Source organism: Rhinopithecus bieti, unplaced genomic scaffold (assembly GCF_001698545.2).
Source record: "Rhinopithecus bieti isolate Rb0 unplaced genomic scaffold, ASM169854v2 scaffold_33891, whole genome shotgun sequence".
Classification (NCBI taxonomy): domain Eukaryota; kingdom Metazoa; phylum Chordata; class Mammalia; order Primates; family Cercopithecidae; genus Rhinopithecus; species Rhinopithecus bieti.
In genome coordinates this window covers 221,230-248,827 of record NW_016814426.1, presented here as the reverse complement: position 1 = coordinate 248,827, position 27,598 = coordinate 221,230, and the positions used below count along the sequence as shown (strand labels likewise).

The 27,598-nt window shown below is 52.4% G+C and overlaps 1 protein-coding gene and 6 non-coding genes across 8 annotated transcripts; 3 read left to right on the top strand and 4 right to left on the bottom strand.

Moving 5' to 3' along the window:
- The first annotated feature begins 905 nt into the window (after positions 1-905).
- TRNAL-AAG (transfer RNA leucine (anticodon AAG)) lies at positions 906-987 on the top strand. The gene has a single exon. It is a non-coding gene; the product is annotated as a tRNA-Leu (tRNA).
- A 623-nt stretch (positions 988-1,610) lies between these two features.
- On the bottom strand, positions 1,611-1,683 carry TRNAV-AAC (transfer RNA valine (anticodon AAC)). The gene has a single exon. It is a non-coding gene; the product is annotated as a tRNA-Val (tRNA).
- Positions 1,684-2,026: 343 nt separating this feature from the next.
- On the bottom strand, positions 2,027-2,098 carry TRNAP-UGG (transfer RNA proline (anticodon UGG)). The gene has a single exon. It is a non-coding gene; the product is annotated as a tRNA-Pro (tRNA).
- Positions 2,099-4,795: 2,697 nt separating this feature from the next.
- On the bottom strand, positions 4,796-4,868 carry TRNAT-UGU (transfer RNA threonine (anticodon UGU)). The gene has a single exon. It is a non-coding gene; the product is annotated as a tRNA-Thr (tRNA).
- A 2,181-nt stretch (positions 4,869-7,049) lies between these two features.
- On the bottom strand, positions 7,050-19,685 carry TRIM7 (tripartite motif containing 7). 2 transcript variants are annotated; one of them, XM_017850226.1, is made up of 8 exons: positions 17,208-17,301; positions 16,931-17,112; positions 16,730-16,825; positions 12,956-13,186; positions 12,215-12,237; positions 11,812-11,927; positions 11,309-11,344; positions 7,050-8,786 (listed from the first exon to the last, which is right to left on the bottom strand). In XM_017850226.1, exons 4-8 carry the CDS (start codon positions 13,178-13,180, stop codon positions 8,275-8,277), a joined length of 912 nt encoding a protein of 303 aa, XP_017705715.1. In that variant the 5' UTR covers positions 13,181-13,186; positions 16,730-16,825; positions 16,931-17,112; positions 17,208-17,301; the 3' UTR covers positions 7,050-8,274. The 2 variants fall into 2 exon arrangements, with proteins under 2 accessions (XP_017705715.1, XP_017705714.1); XM_017850225.1 differs by lacking the exons at positions 16,931-17,112; positions 17,208-17,301 and adding an exon at positions 17,776-19,685.
- Positions 19,686-20,034: 349 nt separating this feature from the next.
- TRNAA-UGC (transfer RNA alanine (anticodon UGC)) lies at positions 20,035-20,106 on the top strand. The gene has a single exon. It is a non-coding gene; the product is annotated as a tRNA-Ala (tRNA).
- Positions 20,107-20,868: 762 nt separating this feature from the next.
- Positions 20,869-20,941, top strand: TRNAK-CUU (transfer RNA lysine (anticodon CUU)). The gene has a single exon. It is a non-coding gene; the product is annotated as a tRNA-Lys (tRNA).
- Positions 20,942-27,598: the final 6,657 nt, after the last annotated feature.

Sequence of the window (27,598 nt, the reverse complement as noted above, 5' to 3'; positions counted from 1 at the left end):
ATATGTGGAATCAATAGAACGCAGACGGTTGGTGTCTGGCTGCATTTGCTCAATATTGATGTCGGTGAAATCCGTCCATGCTGTTTGCAGCAGTAAGCACATTATCAGTGTTATAATTATCCCATGTAAGACTATATACATAATAAAAAATAAAATAATAAAATAAAATAAGACTATATACCATTTTATTTATCCAGTGCGAAGATGGTGGGCATTTGGCCTGTTTCCAGAGGCGAGTTATTATGAATGAAGTTGCTAAGAATGTTTCTGCTCGTGACTCATAAAGTCAATACATACTTTCAGTTTGTTGTCTGTTTTGTTGTTGTTGTTGGGTTTTTTTGTTTTGTTGGGTTTGTTTTGTTTTTCTTTGGTTGGTTTTGGTACAGGATCTTGCTCTGTCGCCTAGGCTGGAGAGTAGTGGGGCGATCTCGGCTCACTGCAGCCTCTGCCTCCCAGGCTCAGCCTCCTGAGTAGCTGAGTAGCTGGTCACACACCCTCACGCCCGGCTAAAGTTTACATCTTTTGTAGAGACAGGGTTTTGCCATGTTGCCCAGGCTGGGGGGTTTTGTTTGTTTTCTTTAGGTTTTATTTTATTTTGTTTTCATTGTATTTGTTTTGATTTTTTGAAGTGAGAGTGTGGAAGTCTACCCCTGCTCTGGAGCGCATTCCCCAAAGGGGGCCGGCAGGGGTGGCTTTATGAGTGGTCTTCCTAAAGCAGACGCTGAGGACTGGGCTTTGAGAATCCTGTGTCAGGGCGCTGGTGGAGCCGTTTTCCAGCCAGTGGCTTTGGCGGAGCGGATCCTGCCATGGTTCTCCCTGTGGATTCGCCCCAACTCCCTGTTGGCCCAGGGCCCTTGGAATGCTTTATAACTGAAGGAAATTATGTAAATGGGTTATAGTAGAGAGGTAGCGTGGCCGAGCGGTCTAAGGCGCTGGATTAAGGCTCCAGTCTCTTCGGGGGCGTGGGTTCGAATCCCACCGCTGCCAGATGGTGGTACTTTTGTCACTTTTGTCCCTATAGGTTACAAAAGGGGTAATGGCCACACACATACTCGGGATCCGGGGTTCCATTTGGCAGCGTGCAGCTGTGGAGTGGATGGGCCCTGTGCCGAGCTTGACCACAGCAAGTGAAAGTGGATTGAGTTCTTCACAGATGCGGGTGATTGAGGCTGGGAAGCAAAAGTGTAGATGCCCTCTTCTCTTTGTGCCGCTGTAACCAGGTGGACATACTAGTGGGGTCTTCTAGTTTAGTCTCCAGTGTAATAAGAGTGTGTAATGAGATAAAATTCGCTTCAGGGCTGGGCGCGGTGGCTCACGCCTGTAACCCCAGCACTTTGGGAGGCCGAGGTGGGCGGATCACCTGAGGTCCGGAGTTCCAGACCAGCCATGACCAACATGGAGAAACCCTGTCTACTAAAAATACAAAATTAGCCGAGCGTGGTGGAGCGTGCCTGTAATCCCAGCTACTCCGAGGCTGAGGCAGGAAAATGGCTTGAATCCGGGAAGCAGAGGTTGCTGTGAGCCGAGATCGCGCCATTGCACTCCAGCCTGGGCAACAAGAGCCAAACCCTATCTCAAAAAGAGGAAAAAACAAAAACCCCGCTTCAGGTTGTTTCCGCCCGGTTTTGAACCGGGGACCTTTCGCGTGTTAGGCGAACGTGATAACCACTACACTACGGAAACCCACACTTCACACGGCCGCCATAATATTGTCCACTAGCAACTACACTCCGGGTATGTTCGACAAGTGTTCCCTAGCTGTGAAAGGAGAGCCCCACAACCCGCAAAAGCATACACTCGCGTACAGGTCTGTGCCCAAAGTCTTACCAGCAACTATTGCTTCCGGGACGGCTCGCTTAGTCTCCTATCTACGATTCTTCCCAATCCCTAGTACTCCCGGAAATCTTGGTGATGCCACCGCTGGACACCGTTCGGGATCAAAACTGTCAAGGTAACACAAAATTTCGCTGATTCATCCAGGATCTGAACAAGAAGGAATTTAGTTGAAATGAAAAAAACAAAAACTGGGCTCGTCCGGGATTTGAACCCGGGACCTCTCGCACCCAAAGCGAGAATCATACCCCTAGACCAACGAGCCGGCTGTTAACAAGCATGCTGAATATTTCCAAGATTGTGTTCTTCATGGATCAATTCACCGAAAAGGCGGATTTCTTTCTGGCAGCTTGAAACCATTCTCAAAAGTCTTACAGTCTCCCAAGCCCAACCTGTCCCCGCTGCCCATCTCCGCGTCTGCCGCTAATTCTCAGCCGCCGGTAGCTCCACACAGGGTAAATGCTCCGTATGCCCTGTCTCCTCTGGTCTCCTGGAATCCGAGTGAGCGCCTCCCTGTTCGATCCAATCGAGCAGCAGGCAGGGGCGTCCATCCGTTCTGCAGCCTGGGCGCCCCTTCCCAAGGGAGTTCAAGAAAGGTGCAAATCTTGAGGCCCAGGGGCAGGACGCAGAGGTTGGCAGAGCCGGAGGGCTCGGGAGAGAGCGCAGTGCTGGGAGGGAACGCCGGACCAGTTGGGTGAGGAGCCCCGAGAAGCGGCTCTTAGAGTTTTATGAAAAGATAATAAGCAGTACATACCCATTTGCAAAATGTTCAGGAAATGTAGGAAAGTGTAAAGCAGAAACGACCTAAGACCGGGAACTCTGTCTTCTCGTGGTGACTCTGGCCACCGGGTTGTCGCACAGGTCGGAGCTGGACCCACGCGCGCGCGCTCCCGCGGTACAGGGCCCGGGTCCTGGCTCACAGCCCTCGCCACGTTCTCCCGGGATTGCCCGCCGGCCGCCTCCAGCACAGGGCAAGCCTGGGGCTCGAGCTGGGCGGGCGCGCTCCTCTTTGCTCGCCTCGACCTACTCTGGCCCTGCGCGCTTTAATTGCACTGGTTTATTTAGTAGTAAAAATAGTGATACGGATTTCCTGCTGTAAAATTCGCGATAATCTACTCAGAGCTGAGCCACAGGTTTATTTTTGTGTCACCAGCAGAGACATTTCCTACACTGCTGTAAAACAGCGTGGGATGGTGGTTAAGCGACTCCAAGGAAACAATGCTCCTGTTTCCATTCGCACTCCCGGCGATCTTGCTCCGCCGTCTGCGAGCGCCGCTGCACTCGCCCTTCCTCTCTGCTTCTCCACGCTGGACTCTCCTGGTGCCGTGGCTGGCTTTCGGCTCTTCCCACAGTGAACATTTCAGATGAACGGACGCCCCCCAAGGGTCTGCCCCACCCGGCATAGCTCTCCCTTGTCCCAAGCCTCGCACCCGCGCCTCCACCAGCAGCTGGACGGGAGCGCCAGCCTGGGAGACCTCCCGGCACCTCAGCAGCTCCCACCGGATTCAGCCAGGTGACCCGCGGCTGCAACGCCCGGACTCTGAGAGCCCCAGAGCGCGAGGCCCGAGGTTCTTCCACCTGGTTGTTCGATTATTATGGGGACCGCCTGCCAACACCCACACACACGGTCACACGCTCGCACCCTGGGAGTCCACGGTTTTCGTCGGGAGGGTGTTTGTAGTTAAGCCCTCAGGTAGCTCGCCGCTGGTCCCCGTGACCCGACTTTACAGTGGGGTGATCTTCCTGTGGGACAGGCGTTTCGGGGTCGACAAGTCCGAGGAGCCCCGGGCGCGCGAGTGCCCGCATGTGCTGGCGGGCTCCTGGCCTGTCCCAGCGAATCCATCCCGGTCTTGACCCACAGTCTCGGCTCTTTGGACCGGAGCCGGCGTGGGAGAGAGAGGGAAGCGCGTACCTGCTGGCGGGAGCCGCAGACCCCGCTCGCTCCTCCACGCCTCCCAGTCCAGGGTCTCTACCCAGGTGGCCGCGAGCGATTTTCTCTTCTCCGGTGCACCGGGCCGGGGTTCTGTTTTCGAACCCTGAAGTGGTCCCCGTATAAGCCGCGGCCCCACGTGGGACGGGGACTCGCTCAGGGCTTCTCGAGGTCCCCTCCGGCTGGAGAGAGGGCGCCTGCGACAGGGGAGTGTGCGGCGGGACCCAGCCCCGCCTCCGCCTGTCCCCAGGCCTCCAAAGCGCGCGGCGCGGGGAAGACCCAGGCGGGAGCCGTCCCGAGACCCCCAGGGGGCCCGTCCTGCACCTGGGCAGCGCCCCCACTGTTCACTGAGGACTTGGGCTCACTTTCTACACTTCCGGTAACAGCAGGAATAAATCAGAAGGCCAGCATACATTAGTTATATATTTTGTTTAAAATAAACTAATTTTTTTTTAAGGCTGAAAGCGAATGTGACACGTAGAGCCGTTAGTCCCGGGTCATGAATGTGGCCGTCTGCGCTTTTCTGTGTTAACTCCACAGGAAGAAGTCAGTTAGCAGCACGCAGGCGGCGGGGACCCGAACGCCGAGGGCGCGCAGCCGCCGAGCGCAGAGCAGCAGACCAGAGCCTCAGCGCGCGCGTCGGGGAAGGCCGCAAACAAACGCGGGGCGGGAAGGGGCGCGGTAGTGCCATCGTCTCCTCCTGGAGAGAGGGAAGGAGACGCGACGGCGAGTCCCTAGCAGGAGTGGGAAGACGTGAGGGGAGCGAAAAGACGCTCCCGGGGAGCGCGCGCAGACGGAAGTGAGCGGGGTCGTGGGGAGAGGGCGCGCGGGGCCCAGGGAACCCGTGATGGAAAAGGAAGCCCGCAGTGGGTCTGACTCTTCAAGAGATAACGAAATGGTAGGCAAGTAGTCTTGCGCGGCGAGTATCGAGAAAGTGACTCTGCCAGGGTCTGGCCTCCCAGGAAGGCGGAAGTAGACTTGTATATCTTCCACTTTTCTTTTAGGAAAGAATGGGGGGAAAAAAACGGAAGTAGGCCCCAGCGAGATTTGAACTCGCGACCCCTGGTTTACAAGACCAGTGCTCTAACCCCTGAGCTATGGAGCCAACTGTGAGCTGTAGTTTCGCATAGAAGTAGTTGACGCTGTCGCCAGCGACACGCAGGCGCAGTCCGCTTAATCCCAGGGCGAGTTCGGTGGCGGCTGAATCCAAGCTCCTCCCCCGGCCGCAGCCATCTTGCCTGTGCGTTCGTGGCGCGGAACGACTGTTAGTACCTGGAGAGAGTTCCGCGAAGACTGTGCCGGCGTTGGGCGCGCGCGCTAGCGGGAGCTGTTAGGGCGGGGCGGTACCGCCGAGCTCGGAGCTGTGAGGAGCGCCCTGGGTCTTGGGCGGGGCTGGGGGGCAGGGAGAGGCGTGCGCAGGATTGGGGAGCACGTTTTGCGTCTCGCTGTGCATGAGGAAGCGGGGCTCCAGGTCAAGGCTATGGAAAGGTCAGAGAATGGTGTCAGTGCGCCCCTCCTGCAGGGAGTCCAGGTCCGAGAGGTTAGGGCGGGACCTGGGGCGAGCTGGGTGGTGAGGGAGCAGTGGGGGCAACAGGAGGTGGAGGCCGACAGGGAGCGGGCCGGGAATCTGGACGGCCAGGTGTTTGGAGGCGCTGGGGCCGGAAGGGTCCAGGCGAGGTTGCGGGTGGGTGCTAGCCCCTGTCTCACATTTGGATGAATTAGGAAAATGCAGCTTTTAGGGCACACCCTGACATGTTCTGTCAGGGCCCTTAAAGGGCCCATGGGGCGGAGGAGAGGGGAAAAGGATGAGGGCCCAGCCTGGCAAAGGATAGAAAGTGGTGGGTGTAGGAGGTGGACCTTGGTCTGGTGGCCTACCCTGCCCTGTGCTCCCTACAAGGCCGGGTGACTTGGGTCACTGGGCGGCCAGAGGCAGGTCCCTAGGTGCCCCCTAGTCTGGATGCTGAGGGGCCCTGTGAAGGTCTGGCGGCAGAGGCCTGGGCTTATGGCTCAGCAGCTAGGACTGATGGGTGAATAAGAAGGGCCCAAGTTAGGCCAGTTGTTCTCACAGACCTAGAGGTCTCTAGAGTTTATGATGCCCAGAGTCTAGGAGAGGGAAATGCACACACACGCCCTCGAGGACACCAGCATCCTGACGTCCAAGTTACTGCACTGCCCTGATTACCAAGAAAGAACATCTCTTCTATATGCAATTGGGACGGTCAGTAACTGTTGTTACATTTCTTCAGATATATAGATATGTATGTAGTTACTCTGCAAACACACTCTGATAGACACACGGTTGCACTCATGGACACAGAAACGGAAAATAAACATGTGAACAGCTACTCCCATTCCCCAGACCTGACCCTCATGTGACGCCTCCCCCAGACATTGTACTTTTTGGGACCTGTAATGTGTGTTGTGATGCCCAGCACATTTGTTGGATGGTACAAAGGGAATTATGATACTTAATCAAAAAGCCATACAAGCCAGATAACATTAGGGCTCAACGGTAACAATAGGCGATTTAGTTAGGAGATTAATGTTAGAGATTGGTTTTCCTTGTGGAAATCAGTGGTATTCAAATGCCTGAATTGGCTACCAGGTTTTAGAGTTGCTCTCCATGTATGAGCAGACCATAGGATTCACTCTCTGGAATGCTTCTGTAGGCAGGACTTTGGAATGACCCTGTCCTCAGCCTGGAGGATACAGTATTCTGATTGTCTGATGCTGTGTCAACTGGGCCTGCCTCGGATAGTGTCATGCCTGCCCCACGAGAACCTTATATGCAAAGTGAGCTTGAAGCATCCCAGAGACAGAGCACTGAAGCTCTATGTCACAGGGCTATTCAGCTATCATTGCCCCCCGCTTGCCAACACCGCTGTCTACATAAGCTGTGCGGGACAGAATTAGGTCCAAGTCTGGTACTCTCTTCATCTAATCTGGTAGCCAGGTAGCGAGGGAAGAAACCTGTGGCCTTTGTCTAAATACAAGGTGGTTAATATTTAACAACAAATCAACAATAGGGTATGATCAAACTGACTTGGGTCTCTTTGCAACACCTGAACCTTATGCACATGCTCATAAATGCCCTCTCCAAAATACACACACACACACACACACACACACACACACACACACACCCCCACCCAGGAAAGGTGAGATACAAATGCACTCTTCTTCCATATATAAACATGCATGCTCATTCACTCTGGCAGAAGCCCTGGCTCACACTTACGCTCTTGTGCTCGGATCCAGGGAGTAGAAAATGAGCCAAGCCAACTCTAAAGACAGCTCACAGTCTTCATTTTCATCCCCTCACTCCCTTCCCAGGGCAGTGCTGAGCAGGGAGCAGCCCACTGCCACCCTTCCAGAAGCCCAGCTATCCAGAAGCTTGAGAACAAGTAGACAAGGGGCTGAGGCTGGCCAGGGGAATGCCCTTCAGGGCATGGGCTGAGAAGGCCTTGGCACCAGGGTGCTCTGCTCTTGGCATTTTCCTGAGTCTGTCAGGATCATGTTTGTGCTCTGTGCGTTGCTTAGAGCTGGCTGCATCTTTAAAATTGTAAGTGCCAACTTGTGTTTTATGTTTCAAAGTTCCAGAAGCAAAAACAAAACAAAAAAAGTTTGGGTACAGCGGCTAACACCTATAATCCCAGCCCTTAGGGAGATGGAGACTAGAGGATCACTTGAGGCCAGGAGTTCAAGACCAGCCTGGGCAACATAGCAAGACCCAGTCTCTTAAAAAAAAAATTAGAAAGAATAAAGTTCCAGAAGCTTTGCTGTCCTTATCCAAGCAGAGTTTGTACTTTGGCACTGGAAAGTAGGGGAGTCAGGTGTTTGTGGGAGCACATGTGGGTTGTTGCTTTGGTCAGAAAGCACCCATCACTCTGTATCCTCCGGCTAAGGAGTGCTGGAGAGCTGTGATGCCCATTGTCCCGGGCTTCTCCCTCAAAGACAGGCCAAGGGTCTCCTTCCAGTTTTGGCCGGGACTGTCCTCTGAGCTGGGAGCACAGGGCTTTGTAGCTGACCTGTCAGGCCAGCTGGATCCAGAGGTCCCACAACCTCTCAAGGCAGAACTGGAAGCTGTCCAGAAGGCAGCAGCCATGATAACAAACCTGGTTGGCCTGGGCCCAGACCTGTCCCCTGGCAACAGAGAACAGCAGGACTGGCTTTGACATTTTTTAGGGAGCCAGAGCCCGTCCCAGTCAGGGCAGAAGCCCCCGGAGAGCTGGGCTCCTGACCTCACCAGCTTCCACCTCCTGAAGGCTCTGGCCAAATCCACGTGTGACCTCAGGAGGGGAACAGCCCCAGGAGGCCAAGGCCCCTGTCCCTGCCCAGTTGGCCACAGTCTCAGTCTCCTGCCTCGCGGTTGTGTCTATAGCAGCCTCTCTTGGGCAGCTGGGGTCAGTCAGGAGCACAGAGGGCAGACCCAAGACGAACTAGGCAGCTCTGGGGAGGTGACATCGCTTCCCGCCGGCAGCCCAGAGACAGGAGCTCCCCAGCAGTGTCCCTCAAGGCCAGATTCGCAAGTAGGTGCCCGTGGAGCAAACAGAGAAAAGCGGGAACACGCGCTCCTGGAAGTTGACGCGGAAGGTGTAGAGGTGGCGCATGTCCTCCACAGCGTAGAAGGACACGGCTCCCACCTCGAGGTCCAGGGCCACCCGGACGCGTGACAGGTGCCCGCAGCTGAGGGGCGAACGCTCGGGGCTGGTCACGGCCCAGTACTGGCCGCCGTTGAGCTGCAGGGCCCAGACGCCCTCCTCGGGGGTGAAGGGCGTCAGGCCCTTTCGGCGCACGCTCTCGCGGGCCACGCCAAAGGCCCAGCCGTCCTTAGAGCCCACCTCCACCTCCCAGTGATGCCGGCCCGAGGAGAAGCCGCAGGACGCCAGGACGCGGGTGTTGGTGTCGAAGCGGCGGGGGTAGTTGGGCAGGTCCTGGGCCTGCTCGCCGAGGCGCACGCTCTTAAGATCCAGAGAGAGGATGAGCCGCGGGTTGGCTGTGTCAGGATCCAAGGTGAGCTCCACTGCAGACAGAGACAGGGAGAAATGTCCCCACGCAGGCAGGCCCCTGGCGTACTCTTTGCAGGGCCGCGCCCGACCTTGCTTTGCAACCTGCCTGACTTTCCCTCTGGAATCCATCCAGCACCCAGCGCCAAGGCCCAACCAACCCCCATGCTCTGCATCCCAGATATTTTGCTTCCCACCTACCCGACCACTTAACAAGTACTTACTGAAATCAAACAAATGCAATAGGTGGGCCTGATCTGAACCCCAATTCAAGCAGATGGGGATATTTGAATGCTAGACATTGGAAAGAATCATTAATCTGTCCAGGTGTGATGACTGCTTTGTGGTTATGTTTTACAAAGTCTGTTTCTTTAGAGATAATACACTGAGGTATTTATGTCAATAATATGTTGACTCTGATGCTTTAAAATAATACAGTAGGCTGGGCGCGGTGGCTCACGCCTGTAATCCCAGCACTTTGGGAGGCCAAGGCGGACAGATCACCAGGTCAGGAAATTGAGACCATCCTGGCTAACACGGTGAAACCCTGTCTCTACTAAAAATACGAAAAAAAAAAAAATTAGCCAGGGTAGTGGTGGGTGCCTGTAGTACCAGCTACTCGGGAGGCTGAGACAGGAGAACGGCGTGAACCCGGGAGGCAGGGCTTGCAGTGAGCCAGATCTCGCCACTGCACTCCAGCCTGGGCAACAGAGCAAGACTCCGTCTCAAAATATAGATAAATAAATAAATAAATAAAATAATACGGTAGGGCCGGGTGCCTTGACTCACGCTTGTAATCCCAGCGTTTTGGGAGGCCGAGGCCAATGGATAACATGAGGTCAGGAGTTTGGGACCAGCTTGGCCAACATGGCAGAAAACTTGTTTTGCATTTTCTCTAGTAAAAATACAAAAATTTGCCCAGTGTGGTGTCCTGTGCCTGTAATTCCAGCTGTTTGGAAGGCTGAGGCATGAGAATTGCTTGAACCCAGGAGGCAGAGGTTGCAGTGAGCGGCGATCAGGCCACTGTACTCTAGGATCTCACTCCAGAGCAAGACCCTGTCTCAGAAAATGAAATAATCCCTTAAGAAGTGGATAGCAGTGTCTATGAAAACTATGGCCACTAATTGATCACTGCTGAAGGTGAGAGATGGGTATGTAACCTTCTTTACACTCTTCTCTCTACTTTTGAGTATGTTAGAAGTTTTTCATAATAAAAAGTTAAGGCCAGGTATAGAGGCTCATGTTGTAATCCTGGCACTTTGGGAAGCAGAGGTGGGAAGATAGCTTGAGCCCAGGTGTTGGAGACCAGCCTGGGCAATATAGTGAGATACCCGTCTCCATAAATCATAGAACATTTAGCCAGGCATGGTGGTGTGCTCCTGTAGTCCCCACTACTCGAGGACGCTGAGGAGAGAGGATCGCTTGAGCTTGGCGGGTCGAGGCTGCAGTTCCACTGCACTCTACCCTGGGCAACAAAGCGATACCTTGTCTCCAAAAAAAAAAAAAACTTAAAATATGTACATTTACTGTGAGCACTACTACGTTCCAGGCCTTGGGGATACCACAGAGTATCAGAGTAGTCTTGCCTGCCTGCAGCTTCCTTCCCACAGGGAGAGGATTAAGGATAGATTATCAACATAGAAGATGAGAGGAACCAGAAGAGCAGGCTGTAACTTCAACCAGAGTAGCCAGGGAAGACCCTCACTGCAAAGGGGCATTGAGCAGACAGATATAAAGAAGGCAAAGAAGTGGGCCACGCGACTGGCTGGGGAAGCATGTTCCAGGTAGGGGGCTGGGGTGGGGGAGCCTGGCAGTGCAAAGGCCCCGGGATGGGTGTGTGCTTGGTACACTGAAGGAACAGCAAGGAGGATGTGTAGCTGCATGGAGTAGAAGGGGTGTGCAGTGAGGCCAGATCCCTTGGGCCCTTGAGACCACCATGAGGACTCTGACCTTTAACAGGTCAGAGGGGCTGTGGCAGGGCTCTGAGCAGAGGAAGGTCTGGTCTCATTCAGGTGGTTTAGGTGGCACCCAGGCACACTCTGATTTAGCTCAGACATCAGCATCAGGAATATGTGCCCTCCCCTCCCCTCCCCTGAGTGTTGGATCCCACACACTCTAGAGCTCTGCAAGAGTAAGAACAATATTCCTTCCAGTCTTTAGCTTCCCCTTGCTTTCCTGGTCCCCTGTATGCACCCCATCCCCAGGAGAGGTTTCCGTCCGTCTTGGAGTGGGGACCGGGGAGAGGCTCACCCAGGTGGCCGAGAAGCCTTTCCCAGTCTGAGTATCTCGAAGTACAGGGCATTCCTGCTCCTAACTGACCTGTAGCATTTGGGCCAACAGGCCCCACTGCCATCTGAGGGTGTCAGAGCTCCCAGGATGGGGAGGGGGTGGCATGAGGGACGGGACAGAGGAACAGGGTTGCCGAGGTGGGTGGGTGAAAGGAACCGACCATATGCAAAACCCTGAGATGGTCACCAGCAGGGAGTAGGTTCTCCATGTGGCAGACAGTCCATACTCGCCATCACAGCACCGTCCCTACCTTTCTCCTCTTTCTCCAGCTCGCCCCGCAGGTCCTCTGAGGAGGAGAAATAAAGCAAGGCGTGTGTGCGCGATACGGGAGATGATATGGCAAGTTCACCAGCTCTTTATAGCCCAGCTGATTCATTCATTCCCCAGAGACTCCTAAGGCCAAGAGTGAACGTGCAGGCACAGGGCCAAGCATGGGGAGCCGGGGGCAGGGGGCCCATACCCAAGCATTCTAGTTCTACCTGGCTCTGAGTTCAGCTCCCCTGCACATCCCTCTTCCTACCCCCAGTCCCCCAGCAGGACCCCTCTACCCCATCTGTCCCCATGAGAAGCTGCCTGCCCTGCGGGGACCTGACTAGATTTGCCACCACAGCCCCTACACCAATCTGGCCATGGCACAGCCAGCTCCTATGTTCACACACAGCTTCTGGAAAGCACCCCCAGGGACCCCTGAGCTACCAGGAACCCTCCACCACCACCGCACTACGTGGCCCAGCTCAGCGCCCAGGGCCCTACCTTTGAACTTCTTCAGCATCCCTTTTAAGACAAAGGTCTTGAGAGAAACATTCCAGACTTTATTCTTCATCTCAGAAGAGACTGTGGTTGGCTTGGGGCCAGGCACATTGCTACACCTGCAGGACAAGGGCTCTAGAAGGGCCTGTCTGCACAGTTTTACTCCCACAGGCTGTGACAATTAGGATGGCAAGGTCGTCTTGGCAGAAAGAGGTAGAAAAGGGAGAGCCAGACCTCATGCAGGAAAACCCATGGCCAGGCAGGTGGGCATTCATCTCAGAAGGTCCCCGGCAAGCAAGTCGGGGGATCAGGAGGTGAGAGGCCAGGGGACAGGAAATAAAGAGAAGGCTCAGTGAAGAGAGAAGAGGCAACTTAGAGAGGCCCCGGGAGCTGTGAGGTCACTCACCTGCTCAGTGTGCTTTTGAATTCCTGAAAGGAAAGATAGAGGAAACCAAATCAGGTTTCCTCCATTCACCTCTGAGAAACAAAGCTTGCCCCTTGCTGTGCCTCCAAGGTGTAAGCAGCAAGCAGGTGTGCCATGCCTCACTGCCTGCATGGACTTAGGTGACAGCAGCTTGCAGTGGCTACTGGCTGCAGGGTGTCTCAGCCACGCAGTGGACCTCACCCTTTGCCACAGCTCTTCGCATGCTTTCTATCTTTGCTCCTTGCTTTATTACAGAATTGTCACTGGAGCTCTCCCATGGAACCCAGTGCTGCCTGTGTCCTGGAAACCACCTGAGGGAGGTCACAGCCCTCCACCTCCTGCTCACTCAGCCCAGTAATGACTGTTCTTAACCCGTCTGTGGATTGTGAAGTTTATCTAGTGGTTTATAACTTTTTTTTAGTGAAATAGAATAGAAAACATCAAAGTGCATACGTGTAGCAAAGGTGAGTATTATCTTCTGAGACTTTTGTCTCGAGCACGTGATTCTGAAATACGATATCTATTATTGTCCTCATAGTCAAGAAAGTTTTATCACATCCCTCTAGACCTCCAACCCCAGGAAAATCAGGGCACTTCCCTCCAGTCGCCTTCAGCTCCAGATCGTGTGATTCTCCTGAACCCCCAGGACTGATACTGTCCTCTAGCTGTCGGTCCTGATGCTTTCGGATAAATGACTTGAGCCCCTGGCTAAGCCAGACTTACCTGGAGAAAGTCAAGGTCAGGCTTTTGAGCTGTCTCCTGGATCTGGCTGCTGAGCTTGGACAGCTGGGTGATCTCAGCACCGAGCTGGGCCAGGTTCTCTTTCTGCTTCTGTGCCACCTCCTGGGACAGTTCCTCCAGGCGGCTTCGCAGCCGGCCCTCCTGCTCCACTAGGAAGGCCCTCAGTGCCTGGAACTCTGCCCCCACCTTCTCCTGCTCCGCTGCCATCTGCTTCTGTCCCAGGAGGGGAAGTTGGAGAGGTAGGGGACTTGAGCATGGAGACATAACATTTGGCCAGTGGCCTGAGTCATCCCACAGGGCAAGGCTTCATCCCTGTCACTGCTGGGGGATCAGAGACACACCCACCTATGCAGGCAGTGCATGCTCTTATTTTCAATGTCCCAGCTCTGAGCAAGCTGTACTCTCAACACACGCTCTTTTCTCCCTTGCGACAGATGTGCCCACACGTGTCTGTGGACCTGCGCTCCACCACCTAAACCAAGGCAGCATCATACTCCCCCCAGAACTACACCAAGTGGCAGTTTCCTCACTTGAAAAGCAGAAGGGATAAATTAGTACCTCCTGGGGCAACAATAGGATTAAACTGAGATTGCCTTTTCCTCCTTAAGCACGTTAATTTCATCACCCTCAAACTTCTTCTCTTCAGTTTGTTTTTAAAGGCCATGTTCCCTGTTTAGCAGTTATAATGGTAACACATGCTCAAAATACAAAACTTGGGAGATGTAGGAAAGTAGAAAGAAGGAAGAAAAGTCTGATGCCAGTGACCAGAGGTAGCAGCACACCCCCAAGGAACTAAGTGAGAATATGCTGTGTGCAAGCTTGAATTCTGTTCTTTCCGTTAACAGCATACACGGGATTTTTTACTCGAGTTTTCAGATGCAGACTCATGCCCTGATCTCTTGATTTTTTATAGGAACACACGTGTGGTACTCAGTATGTCCCACCAAGAAGTTCCTCTTCCTTAAAACTCCTGGATGGAGGAAGGGAGTCCTGGGAAGCTGGGAGACCTGGGTTCAGGTGTCGCACAATGCCCCCACCTTTCCTTCAGCTTCCAGGCAGACTGCAGTAGCCCGGAGAGCCTTATAGGTATTAACTCCCTCAACCCTAACGGCAGCCCAGTGAGGTGGGTGCACTTCCCCCCAAGTCTTACCGGTGAGGAGACAAAGACAGACACATCACCAGGAAGTGGTAAGCCAGGCTTCTAGGCCAGGGAGGCAGAACCCAGAATCTGAGCTTCTGGCAGCTACATCATATTGCCTCACAAGGAAATAACATAAGTGAAACAGTATTTGCCAAAATACCCTACACCAGGGTTTCCCAACCTTGACGCAGGTGACATTCTGGGCCAGATACTCCTTGGTTGTGGGGGGCTGTCCTGCGCCTCGTAGGATGTTTAGCAGCCCCTCCGGCCTCTACCACTAAATGCCAATAGCATCATTATCCCATTGTTGACAACCAGAAATATAGTATCTCCAGACTCTGCCAGATGTCCCCTGGGGCAGGAGTATTTTCAAATAAGAGTATTCCTGCTCCCTTTTATGTTGCAGCAACAGTTGGACTCTACCTCTGATGTTTCATTAAGCAGGGTATTTAAATGATATGAGCATCGTAAATCATAGAAGTAGTTTATCACTGTAAAGAAGAGGTGGAGCTTGGCCGGGCGCGGTGGCTCAAGCCTGTAATCCCAGCACTTTGGGAGGCCGAGACGGGTGGATCACGAGGTCAGGAGATCGAGACCATCCTGGCTAACACGGTGAAACCCCGTCTCTACTAAAAAATACAAAAAACTAGACGGGCGAGGTGGCGGGCGCCTGTAGTCCCAGCAACTCGGGAGGCTGAGGCAGGAGAATGGCGTAAACCCAGGAGGCGGAGCTTGCAGTGAGCTGAGATCCGGCCACTGCACTCCAGCCTGGGCGATAGAGCGAGACTCCGTCTCAAAAAAAAAAAAAAAAAAAAAAAAGAGGTGGAGCTCACACCTGTAATCTCAGCACTTTGGGAGGCTGAGGGGGGCGAAGTTAGGGGAGGAGGTTGCTTGAGCCCACGAGTTCCAGACCAGCCTGGGCAACATAGGAGACTACCCCCAACCCCAGCTCTACAAAAAATAAATTAAAAATTAGCCAGGTGGAGTGGTGCACACCTGTAGTCCCAGCTACTCAGGAGGCTGAAGTGGGGGGGTCGCTTGAACTACTCCAGCCTTAGTGACAAAGCGAGACTCTGTATTAAAGCAAAACAAAACAAAACAAAACAACAACAAAAATGAATATGGGGGTGATGGATGGATGTTGGGAGTGGACAGAGATGGAAGGTGTTAAGCAAGGCCTGGGGACTCCAGTCAGAGACCATGAAGCTGCCACCGGTGCCTGGGAAGGCCCTCTGGTTCCTAGATGTCAACCAGTGGCGGCAGAGCTGCACTGGAAGTTGTTTCTCCAGCGGAGGAGGGATGAAGGTCTGGAGGGTGAGCTCTTCACCATGGAGGGAAGTGAGTGATTGGGTGGGAAGGTCTGGGATGCACATGTGGGAAGGTCTGGGATACACGCTGGATGCAGGCACCACAGATGTAGTTGAGGGTCTGGAAAGGACCCTAGGGTGTCTGAACTCCAGGCTCCTCCTCCACCCCTCCTGACATTGAGGATGGGAGGGTCCTCTAGTTCACCTTCCTCCAGTTCTCTGCCTTGACAGGCCCTAGTAGATCCTTTCATTCTGTTTGTTGTTGTTGTTGTTGTTGTTTGATGGATTTTCACTCTTGTTGCCTAGGCTGGAGTGCAGTGGCGTGATCTTGGCTCACTGCAACCTCTACCTCCTGGGATCAAGCTATTCTCCTGCCTCAGCCTCCCGAGTAGCTGGGATTACAGGCAATGCACCACCACACCCGGCTAATTTTGTATTTTTAGTGGAGATAGGGGTTTCTCCATGTTGGTCAGGCTGGTCTCGAACTCCCAACCTCAGGTGATCCGCCCTCCTGGGCCTCCCAAAGTGCTGGGATTACAGGCGGTGAGCCGGGGCACTCAGCCAATCCTTTCGTTGTTTCAACATTTATTTACTGAGCTAGGAACTGAATTTGCAAGGTAGAAAATGACTGATGGTGATTCATGTTTGCTTATCTTAACCAAAATTAGTCCCCATTTCACTTTCCTGTTCTACTCTAAGGAAGATAAAATATTCCAACTTGGGGTAGAGGCAGGTGCCAGTATGCAAGACCCTGGGCTGTGCACCAGGGGCTACTGTAAACTCAAGACCCCAAACTTCCTCAGTCTGCCAGAGCCAGGAAGCAGCTCTGACACCCTCTAGCCCCTTCTCCCTTAGCCTCAATTTCAAATAAAAAAACTCTGAAAATGAAAATTTTTTCACTACTCTTTTGTTGATAAAACATCCCATGAGGCGCTTTATCGTATTAATAGTCCCATTTATTGAATATTCATGTTTCTCTGCAGAAATATTAATGTGTTCAATCACAAGATGCTTCCACAGGCCCTAACTGGTATGTAATATCAGAGTGACTGTATGTCCTGATTCGCTGGGACAGTTCCAGTTTAAGCCAGTTGTTTTGCAATATTTATTTTAGCACACCTTTTCACTTTAAAAAGATCTGGTTTGTATAGTAATTATATGGTCACCCTATATAACATGCACTCTTTTATCTTTCTGAAATCTATTCTGCGGTTCCATAGCACACACTCCAACACCACACACACTGAGCCATGGTGCTGAGTAGGCCTCTATAATCTCCCACGGGGTGCCGGGGGGTGCCTGGCTCACCAGGAGCTCCTTGCTCTCCTTCTCTTCCGTGGACCGGAACACCTCATAGTCCTCCAGTTCCTTCTTCAAGACCCTCAGCCTGGACTCCAAGAGCTCCTGTAGGTGAAGGGAAACAACGTGAGGTTGGCGGGGAGGGGATTCTGGAAACCCCCACCTCTGCCTTCCTGGAGCCAGCCAGGAGAAAGGGAAGGCCCCGCTCACTGAGGGGGAGGCCGGGTAGAAGTCTCTCTAGAGGTTGCAGGTTACACTGCGAGGGGACTCTGAAGGTCTCGGGATCTTGCTTCCCCGAAAGCATCTGCTGGACCAGCCAGACTGAAACATAAGCCTCCAGCAGCCCTACCCCTAGTCGTCTCCTCTGCTCTCCGCCCCGCCATCAGGAAGCCCTGTGGGTGGGAGAGTTGGAGCAGGATGGGCAAGCAAGGAGAGACTGGGGACTGCCGCCCGAGCCTCCCCGCCGCGCCCTCACCCCTGCACACACCCTCGTTGAGGCTCAGCGAGAAAATAGCAAAGAAAGGGCGCTCAGAATCCACAGCCTTGGCATAGTCAGACGGCTCTCGGTGAGCTGCTTAACCCAGGAGCCCCCTCCCTGGACCTTTTGGCGAGGTCCTCCCACTCAATTCCGCGAGGTGGGGACTTTGAGCAGAGCCGGCTTCAGGGAAAGAGATAAGAGTGGGGGCAGCGGCTGCGCGGCTGTGCAGGAGACGTCCCGCGGGCGCAGAGCTGCGGTGACGCCGACCAGGCTAGAGGCTCTGAACAGACAGGAAAAACATCGCCAAGTCCATGGGGTACGTCGCGCAGGCAGCCCAGTATCTGGCCCAGAGGGAAACGCAGTGGGAATGGGGTGGGGGTATTGGTGATGTTCGGGGTGACAGAGAACCGCGCTCAGCCGGGGAACCCGTGCTGGCCTTCCTGGACTAGGAGAAAGAAGGGAGGGGCTCACCCGGGCCTCCTGATGGACAGTATGTTCTCTGCACCGCGTGCGCGGGAGCGCGGGACCAGGGCAGGGGGTCCCGGGGACCCACAGGGTCGGTGCGGGCTGCGCTCACCTTGGCCTCCTGCACCGCCTCGTCCAGCGGCAGCACGGCGTGCTCGCGGTGCTCGCGGGCGCGGTCGCACACCACGCAGATGGCGCGTCCGTCGTCCTGGCAGTAGAGCTTGAATGGTTCGCCATGCTGACCGCACCGGGCAGCCGCTGCTCCGGCCGAGGCCGTCTGGGACCCGTGCTCTCCCGGGGAGGCCGCGGGCAGGCTGAAGCGCCGTAGGAGCGTGGCCACGGCGGCCAGCTGCCGGTTGGGCCTCAGCTGACTGGGGCGCGCGGGCTCGCGGCACTGCGGGCAGGGCAGTGGGAAGGGCGGCGCGCGGGTCATCGCCCCAACAACCCCCGCGCCCGGGCGCTCCCAGCAGCGCCCTATGCAGGCGCGGCAGAAGCTGTGGCCGCACTCGACGGACACCGGCTCACGAAAGAGCTCTAGGCAGATAGAGCACGTCGCCTCGCCCTGCAGCTCTGCCGCCAGCGCTAGAGCCTCGGCCCCGGTGCCGGGGCCGGTCCGCGGCCCCACAGCCGCCATGAGCGCTCTCCGCGCTCTCGGATCTGGTCGCCCCTGGGCGGCCACTCCACCTCACAGGACGCGGGTCGGAGCCCGACGTCCGAGCTGGCCGCCGAGTGCCCACTGGGAGAGGAAGGGCGGGGCTGCCACTGGGCAGGCAAAGACTTGAGCCCAGGGCGCGCCCGGCTGGGAGCCGGGAGGGGAGGCGCACGTTGGCTACGGGCCCGGAGGCACTGGGCCATTCAAGTGCGGGACAGCGCCCTGCGCCCCGGACCTGCGCTCCACCAGCCCCCGCCTTGGCCAGCGGCCTCTCCCGGTCGCCCCAGTCCCTCAGCCTCTCTAGGCCGCCCCAGCCTGACCCAGTCAGCCGCGGGAAACGGGCCGCGACAGGTGGGCGCACAAACCCTGCCGGGCGCCACTCCCGGTTTCCGACCGAGGCTGACCCAGCATCGCCGGAGCAAGGGCCTGGCACTCGGGCCACGGTGTCAGGTTCCCCTAGCGCAGGTTCGCCCCGGCCCTGAACTGAGCTAAATTTAGAGACTGGAACCTGGCCCTGTCCCGTCACCCTCAAGCGTGGCCTTGTATCCACTCCATTACCTTTTCTGCGACTGTCCTCTCCCTTCTTTACTCTTTACTTAATATTTGAACAAATACATTTATAATTTCCCATTTTATTCAGTATTATTTCACCCCCCCACACACAAACCTCAGCGCTCTCTTGTCCCCCAGCTGTCTCCACAGCCCCGCTGCAGAACTGCCTGTGTTACCCGCTTCCACACCCTCTCTCTGTGTTCACTCTGGAGGCCACTTCGATCAGGCTTTCGCCCGCACCCTCCTCAGAAACTGGCTTGGTAATGTTACTGGGAACTTCAGCAATTCTAACCCAAAGGCGAAGACCTCGCCTCACCTCCCTCCTCCCGGACTTCCCTTCTCAGGGCTGTGTCCCCGACCCTTCCTGCTGTTCCTGAACTCCGTGGCCTCTGCGCTGGCTGTTCCCCTTGCGTGGACCTCTTTTCTCCCACCACGTGCATGCTCCTTCCCACCTCATTCAGGTCTTGTTTCAAACGTCTCTGCCCACGAAGCCCGCCCCGAACGCGCACACTGTGTAAAGTCGTCTCTTAGCGCGCTCCCCTTTCTGGGCTGGCTCTGTGCCCGTACTCTGTCTCCTCTAGAATGGCAGCTTTAAGATGGACTGTACCAGGTTTGTTCACGGCTGAATCCTGTTTTTAGAGCAGTTCTTGGCAAGCTCAGTAAAGTTTTCTTGGATTAAACGTGGTTCAGAATTCAAAAGATGAGTCGCAGTTCACGGTGAAAAGTAGGCCCATCGCCTGTGTCCCAGTTCTTTCTTCATCCCGAGCAATCAACTTTACAATTCTGGATTACATTAATCAAATATTCCGTATTTTATCGCCTCGACCCCCCCCCCCCCTTTTAAAAAACAAAACGTAGCATCCTGCACAATTTTCCCTTCTTTTCTTTTCAAGTCACAGCTCATTTTTGGCATCGTGCCTGATGATTTTCTCTCCTTTTTCCACCGCTGCTCCCAGGTGCTTAGCCGGGCCTAATCCTCTCTCTTGGAATCTCTTGGTCAAGACCCGCTGGTCTGGAGTCAGCGGAGGACCCTGGAACAACTCTCGGCCCTGCGATCCCGGGTTTTTGCAGCAGCTGAGACCCAGCGCACACCGGTTGTCGTCTGCTCCCGATGCCCTGAGCTAAGCGACGACTAGGGGCAATGGGGGAGACACTCGAAGCGCGTACGGGGATGTAGCTCAGTGGTAGAGCGCTTGCTTTGCATGTATGAGGCCCCGGGTTCGATCCCCGGCATCTCCAGTATCGTTTTGCACATCCAATTTTTATTCTCGATTTTCCTTTCAAATTTTGAAATCCAGCGTGTTTGCAGAGCGCCACGAAAAACCCAGAAGGTAGAGTCTGCGGGGTAGAGAAAGACCGCGGCGGCACCTGCCTTCCTCTGGGCCCCGTTAATTGTCTTTCCCTCCTGTTTAAAAATCCACACCGTACTTGACCGGGTGCGGTGGCTCATTCCTGTAATCCCGGCACTTTAGGAGGCCGAGGCGGGTGGATCACGAGGTTAGCAGTTTGAGACCAGCCTGACCAACAAGGTGAAACCCCGGCTCTACGTAGCCAGGCGTGGTGGCAGGTGCCTGTAATCTCAGCTACTCAGGAGCCTTTGGCAGGAGAATTGCTTGAATTCAGGAGGCGGAGGTTGCAGTGAGCCGAGATTGCGCCACGGCACTCCAACCTGGGCGACAGAGCAGGACTCTGTAAAAAAAGAAAAAAAGAAAATCCACACGGTGGGAGTTCCAGTGGCGTCAGGATGCGCGTTTTTCCATCTCCTTGCCGTGAGCTTCATCGCGGGTAGAAAATGGCTTGATCGCTGGTAGGTGGAAGGGGCAGGAAACGGACGTAAGTGGGAGGCACGGTCAGGCAGGAAGGGCAGAGTTTGAATTTCCTGGGAGCGGAGGCTCTTTAGTAGTTTTATCACACTCCAAATAAATCCAAATTGAAACCCGCAGTTGAATATGGTCCGAACATAATCTAGAATGAAACATTGCTTAGGCACAGTTACCGGATGCCCGGCTAGCTCAGTCGGTAGAGCATAAGACTCTTAATCTTAGGGTCGTGGGTTCGAGCCCCACGTTGGGCGCAGCTGGTCGTTTTACTCCTAAATCTGCGATTACTGGCCATACCTATAAAACATTATAAGCCGACCAACCCTTAGGAAAATAATCTGCTCTGAAGCCGTTCACTTCTGTGTGTGAAATACTCTTGTAGGCGCTGCACGTTCATTTCCCATTATGTAGCAGTACAATTAGGGTTTCAAACTGTGGTAAAATATGCCCAACAAAATTTACCACTTTTTAACTGTACAGTTCTGTAGCATTAAATACGTTTAAATCGTTGTGCATCAAATCTCCAGTCCTTTTTCATGTTTCCCAGATGAAACTCTGAACCCATTCAACACTAACTTTCCATTCCCCTCTGCCCAAAACCGCTGACAACCACCATTCTGCTTTCTGTGTCAATGAATTTGACTCCTCTGGATACCTCATGTAAGATGAATCGTGCAATATTTCTTTTTTTAATTGTCTTATTTCATTTAATGTCTTCAAGATTCATCCTTACTGTAGGATGTGTCAAAATTTCCTTCCTTTCAAAGCTGATTAGCATTCCACTGCACGTATATACCACATTATCCATTCATCTGCCAATGTACACTTACTTCCTTCCTCCTTTTGGCTACTGTGGATAATGCAGCTATGAACATGGGTGTACAAATATCTGTTTGAGTTCAGGTTTTCGATTTTTTTAGAGTACACATCACAACGTGAAATTACTGCATCATATGGCATTTCTATGTTTTTAAGGAAGTGGCATACCATTTTCCACAGAGGCTACACCACAAAATGAGCTTTAAAAAACCTCTTTCGGCCGGACGCCGAGGCTCACGCCTGTAATCCCAGCCCTTTAGGAGGCAGAGGCGGACGGATCACGAGGTCAGGAGATCGAGACCATCCTGGCTAACACGGTGAAACCCCGTCTCTATAAAAAAAATACAAAACATTAGCCGGGCGTGGTGGCGGAGCCTGTGGTCCCAGCTACTAGGGAGGCTGAGGCAGGAGAATGGCGTGAACCCGGGAGGCGGAGCTTGCAGTGAGCCGAGATCCGGCCACTGCACTGTAGCCTGGGCGACAGAGCGAGGCTCCGTCTCAAAAATAAACAAACAAAACAAAACAAAATACAATACAACAAAAAAAATCTTTCGACCAGTCACGCCTGTAATCTCAGCACTCTGGGAGGCCGAGGCGGGTGGATCACCTGAGGTCAGGAGTTCGAGACTAGCCTGGCCAACATGGTGAAACCTTGTCTCTATTAAAAATACAAAAATTAGCCGGGCGTGGTGGCACTCACCTGTAATCCCGGCTACTCGGGAGGCGGAGGTTGCAGTGAGACGAGATAGTGTCACTGCACTCCAGCCTGGGCGACAGAGCAAGACTCTGTCCCCAAAAATAATAATAATAATAAATACAAACGGGCGTTTTGGTGGACGCCTGTAATCTCAGCTACTCGGGATTCTGAGGCAGGAGAATAACTTAAACCCAGGAGGCAGAGGTTGCAGTGAGCCGAGATAGCGCCACTGCACTCCAGCCTGGAGGACAGGGTGGGATTTCATCTCAAAAAAAAAAAAAAAAAAAATTATTTCGGCTGAGCGCGGTGGCTCATACCTGTAATCCCTGCACTTTTAGGAGGCCAAGGTGGGAAGGTTGCTTGAGGCCAAGAGTTCAGGAACAGCCTGGCCAACTACCTAGCCAGACACTCATCTTTAAAATAAAAATTAAAGAACATTAAATAATAAAACAGAATTCAGTGAAAAGTGTTTAACTCCCCCTTAGGTGACAATTTCAATTTTATATTTTTGTACATATTCTTCCAGAAATTTTGATGCAAGTATAGTTTTTTGGGGGATGGGGGGAAGGCGGGGGGACAGAGTCTCTTAATCTGCCCCCCAGACTGGAACATAGTGGGAGATCTTGACTCACTGCAACCTCCGCCTCCCGGGTTCAAACGACTCTCCTGCCTCAGCCTCCCTAGTAGCTGGAATTACAGGCATGTGCCACCACGCCCAGCTAATTATGTATTTTTAGCAGAGATGGGGTTTCTCCATGTTGGTCAGGCTGGTCTCCAACTCCCGACCTCAGGTGATCCACCCGCCTTGGCCTTCCGAAGTGCTGGGATTACAGGTATGAGACATCGTGCCCGGTCTATTTCGAAGATCTTTCTATTTCAAAACATAGAAAATATCCTCAATCTTTTTTTACAGCTGCACAATATTCCACTGTAGATGAATCATCTTTTATTTAACAGATGACTTATGGATGGGCATTTACATTGTTTCCAATTTTTTTGTTGTCACGATCAACGCTACAGTTAAACATGTAGCAACTGTCATTTTGCACTTTTGCACTTTTATCTGTGGAGGTAATTGCCAGAAGTGAGATTTGTTGCATCCAGGTTTACGTGCAAGTAATTTTGTAAAACGCGCGGATGGCTCAAGCCTGTAATCCCAGCACTTTGGAGTGCGACGGCTGCGGATCACGATGGTCAGGAGATCAAGACCATCCTGCTAACCGGTGAAACCCGTCTTTTACTAAAAAAATACAAAACAACTAGCTGGCAGGGGGCGGCGCCTGTAGTCCAGCTACTCGGAGCTGAGCAGGAGAATGGGCGTAAACCCGGGAGCGGAGCTTGCAGTGAGCTGAGATCCGGCACTGCACTCCAGCTTGGGCGACAGACGAGACTCGTCTCAAAAAAAAAAAAAAAAAAAAAAAAAAAAATTGCTGGAGTCCTTCACTGCCTGCCTATAGGGTAACACCCACAATTGAAGGCCTACAGGCGCACCACCTGGCAGTGAGAAGGACCCTCCCCCACCCTACATCACACAGGAACGTACTCAGCATAAAAGATTTGAAGAGTTACAGTGTCACTTTCATTATGGTTCCTTAAACCCAATTCTGTATGACAGCGTTGTTTTTTCTCTTTTTCAGGCCTGTTCTGAGGGCTACCATGTTCTCTTCACTTGCAAAGCCAGGACACATTAGAAAGGCGCTGGCTCAGTTATTTATTACTCGCAACATCTTCTGCCTTCGGACAGGAAGAATCCAACCGACATAAGAAATAAAAATTCTATATGTCATTTTCCACTTTGTTCATTGGTGTCCTGTGGGCTGTATAATTATTAGAGCACAGATGTGTTTGCTGAAGTGGGTCTACAGAATCACTACCATATAATTTATAAGTAAATTATTAATCAACCTATTTCTGAAGATTTCACTTAAAAATCCTCATTTGAAAACAAAATTATTGGGCCGGTGCGGTGGCTTCTAGCTGTAATCCCACACTTTGGGAAGCCGAGGACGGTTTTGGATCGCAGAGGTCAGAGATCGAGACCATCTGTTAACACTGGTGAACCCGTCTCTACTAAAAAAAATACAGAAAAAAAACTAGCCGGGCGAGGTGGCGGTGCTGTAAGTCCCAGCTACTAGGGAGGCTGAGGCAGAGAAATGGCGTAAACCCGGGAGGGGGGAGCTGCAGTAGCTGAGATCGGCCACTGCACTCCAGCCTTGGGTGACAGAGCATGAATCCCTCTCAAAAAAAAAAAGAAAGAAACAAAATTATCTTCAGGTTTAATTAATTTATGGCTGTTACCTAATCTAACTAGTCTAAACATATTCCAGTATCTCTTTCTTTCTTTTTTTTTTTTAATTTTTTGAGACGGAGTCTCGCTCTGTCGCCCAGGCTGGAGTGCAGTGGCGCGATCTCGGCTCACTGCAAGCTCCACCTCCCGGGTTCACGCCATTCTCCTGCCTCAGCCTCCCCAGTAGCTGTGACTACAGGCGTCCACCACCACACCGGGGTAATTTTTTGTATTTTTGGTAGAGACGGGGTTTCACTGTGTTAGCCAGGATGGCCTCAATCTCCTGACCTCGTGATCCGCCCGTCTCCGCCTCCCAAAGTGTTGGGATTACAGGCGTGAGCCACCGCACCCGGCCCCAGTATCTCTTTCTTTAGCAATCACTGATTTCTCTTTACTGAAGTTGAGGAACTTGAGGAAGTCATTCTTCTCAGATCTCTGTGGTAGCATCAGGGGAGATGGCTCAGCTGCCATCAAATGCTCACCTCACTGTTTCATTGCTGTTTATATCATATCACATTGGATTAAAGGTGCAAGTCCCTCAGGTAGAAGGCAGGCCTCAGTCACATGCTGGTGTTCTGGGGAATGTGAGTTTCAGGCAAGAAGGAAGCTGAAGTGTCAACTAGAGCAACCTAACTCTGGAGGACTGCCTGAAAAAGGAAGAGTGGCCAAAAAGATGACCCAGAATGGCCCGTTCTTCCATTCTGTGTTGGGACCAACTGGAGTAGAGCCACAGGATATTCTGGGAAACGTCCCTGCTTATCACTGTCATTTGAGATGTTTAGTATCTAGGGGTGATGGGGGAGCTTCTGAATATAGAAAAGAATACATGCTTGCTTTGTGATTAATATTCAATTTATCGGAGTTGTAAATGTTAAGGTCTAGTTTTTCTGAATACTTTAAATTCAGCTTATAGATATTGTTTTTTTCTACAAAGTTATCAATTTTTGAAACAAGAACAATCCCTTTCATTAGTTCCCTCATTAACTAACTTTCATTAACTAAGGCTATCAAACAGAAGCATTCTGAACAGCTAAGCAATTGGTAAACGTCACTTATACATTTCAAATCACAATTATGAATTTTATATTTATGAACCCTCATTGACTGGGCAAGGAGGCAGGAGACTGAGGGATTAGGTCATAGCTGGCAATGGAGAGCTGGTATCCTAACTTCATTTGTTCTTACAGACTCCCTGCTTTAACCACTAACCCATAGCACCTTCAGAAATCCTGGGAGTATTATTTGAAATCTTCTGAATAAAGCTATGTACTCCTTCATCTATCTTTCACAGTCCTGCACTGAGGCCTTACTGTGTGCATTAGCCTCGGGGTCCGGTAAGATCGCAGATCCAATGTCCTCCACTCATTTTTCAATCTGTTTGCAAAAAAACAAAAAACAAAAAACAAAAAAAAAAAAACCCAGCAACTGGTGTGGGTGAAATCATGAGAATGCATATTCAAGGAAGTAGAGCTGTGGCTCCTTACCTCCCCACACCCAAAGTCTTCCCTCTTGATCTCACCAGTCTCACTCCTACTTCAGTCTTTGACCTTCCTCCATTTCCTCTCTCCCAAAAGCCTCTTCTCCAAGATCTTTGGAAGGCTGCCTCTCTCTTTTCCTGGCTCAGCTCAGTGTCACCTGTTCTGCTGCCTCTTTCCTGGCCCCTCTCTATAATGCCGTCTTCTGTTGACCTGCCACTCTACCACATTGCCCTCTTTAATTTTGTGGCAGCCCTTATCACTCTCTGAGGTGGTTTCTGTATCTGCCTGTTGTTTGTTATTTAAATTGCTTGTCAGAAAGTGAACTCCAGGAGGGCAGGGACCTGATCTATCCCTTTTTACTGCAATATAAATGACTGAATAAATGAGGTGTCATTTTAACAGTGCACACCACAGGTTGGTTTCGAGGATGCAAGGAATCAATGCAAGTCTAGCACATAGGACAATGCCTAGAATGGTGGTGTGCGCCTTTAACCCCAGGAGGGCTGAGGCAGGAGGATTGGATTGTTTAAGCCCAAGAATTCAAGGTCAGTCTTAGCAACATAGGGAGACTCTAGACTCATAAAAGAAAATAAAAGGGCCGGGCGCGGTGGCTCAAGCCTGTAATCCCAGCACTTTGGGAGGCCGAGGTGGGTGGATCACGAGGTCAGGAGATTGAGACCATCCTGGCTAACACGGTGAAACCCCATCTCTACTAAAAATACAAAAAAATTAGCCGGGCGTGGTGGCAGGCGCCTGTAGTCCCAGCTCCTCAGGAGGCTGAGGCAGGAGAATGGCTTGAACCTGGGAGGCGGAGCTTGCAGTGAGCCGAGATGGTGCCACTGCACTCCAGCCTGGGCGACAGAGCGAGACTCTGCCTCAAAAAATAAATAAATAAATAAATAAATAAATAAATAAATAAATGGACAGTACCTAGTCCCTAGTAAGGGCTCAATTAATGAGATTTGTAACTGTTACTACGATTCCCTAAACCTCAAAGGGTTATAGAGTATCAGAGTAGCCACAGTGAAAGGGAGACAGTCAGTGATGTGACTGTAGAGGGGCAGTCCATGAGATCTATGAGGATTAGAAAGAAAAGAGCCAGTGGGTGGGAGATACTTGGAGACAGGGATAAAACAGGAATGGTGGGAGAGTGAGAGTTGTTGAAGCTGGGAGATGCCTATTTGGAGTTTCATCACAACTCTCTCTCTCAATGTTGAGACAAGATCATGCTCTGCTACCCACGCTGGAGTGCAGTGGTGCTATCTTGGCTCACTGCAACCTCTACCTCCTGAGCTCAAGTCATCCTTCCACCTCAGCCTCCTGAATAGCTGATGTGTCACATGCCTGGCTAATTTTTATATTTTTTTTGTAGAAAATGTTCTGTATTTTCTACTTTAAAATAGAAAAATGAGAGAAAATAATTTTGTGTTTTTTGTTTTGTCATGTTGCCCAGGCAGGTCTCAAACTCCTGGGCTCAAGCAATCCACTCACCTTGGCCTCCCAAAATGCTGGGATTATAGGTGAGAACCACCATGACTGGCCTACAATTGGCTTTTGAGTGAGAGGTTAAATATCTAAGTAGAGGCCGGGCGCAGTTGCTCATGCCTGTAATCCCAGCACTTTGGGGGGC

Bases quoted from the DNA above. Each gene is read 5' to 3' on its own strand.
- TRIM7 (XM_017850225.1), bottom strand. From the start codon at position 18,297: ATGGCGGCTGTGGGGCCGCGGACCGGCCCCGGCACCGGGGCCGAGGCT. The intron at 12,238-12,955 runs GTAAGTCTGGCT...CTTTCCTTTCAG, and splicing joins CTGACCTTGACTTTCTCCAG to GAATTCAAAAGCACACTGAG. The intron at 11,928-12,214 runs GTGAGTGACCTC...CTTGTCCTGCAG, and splicing joins TTCAAAAGCACACTGAGCAG to GTGTAGCAATGTGCCTGGCC.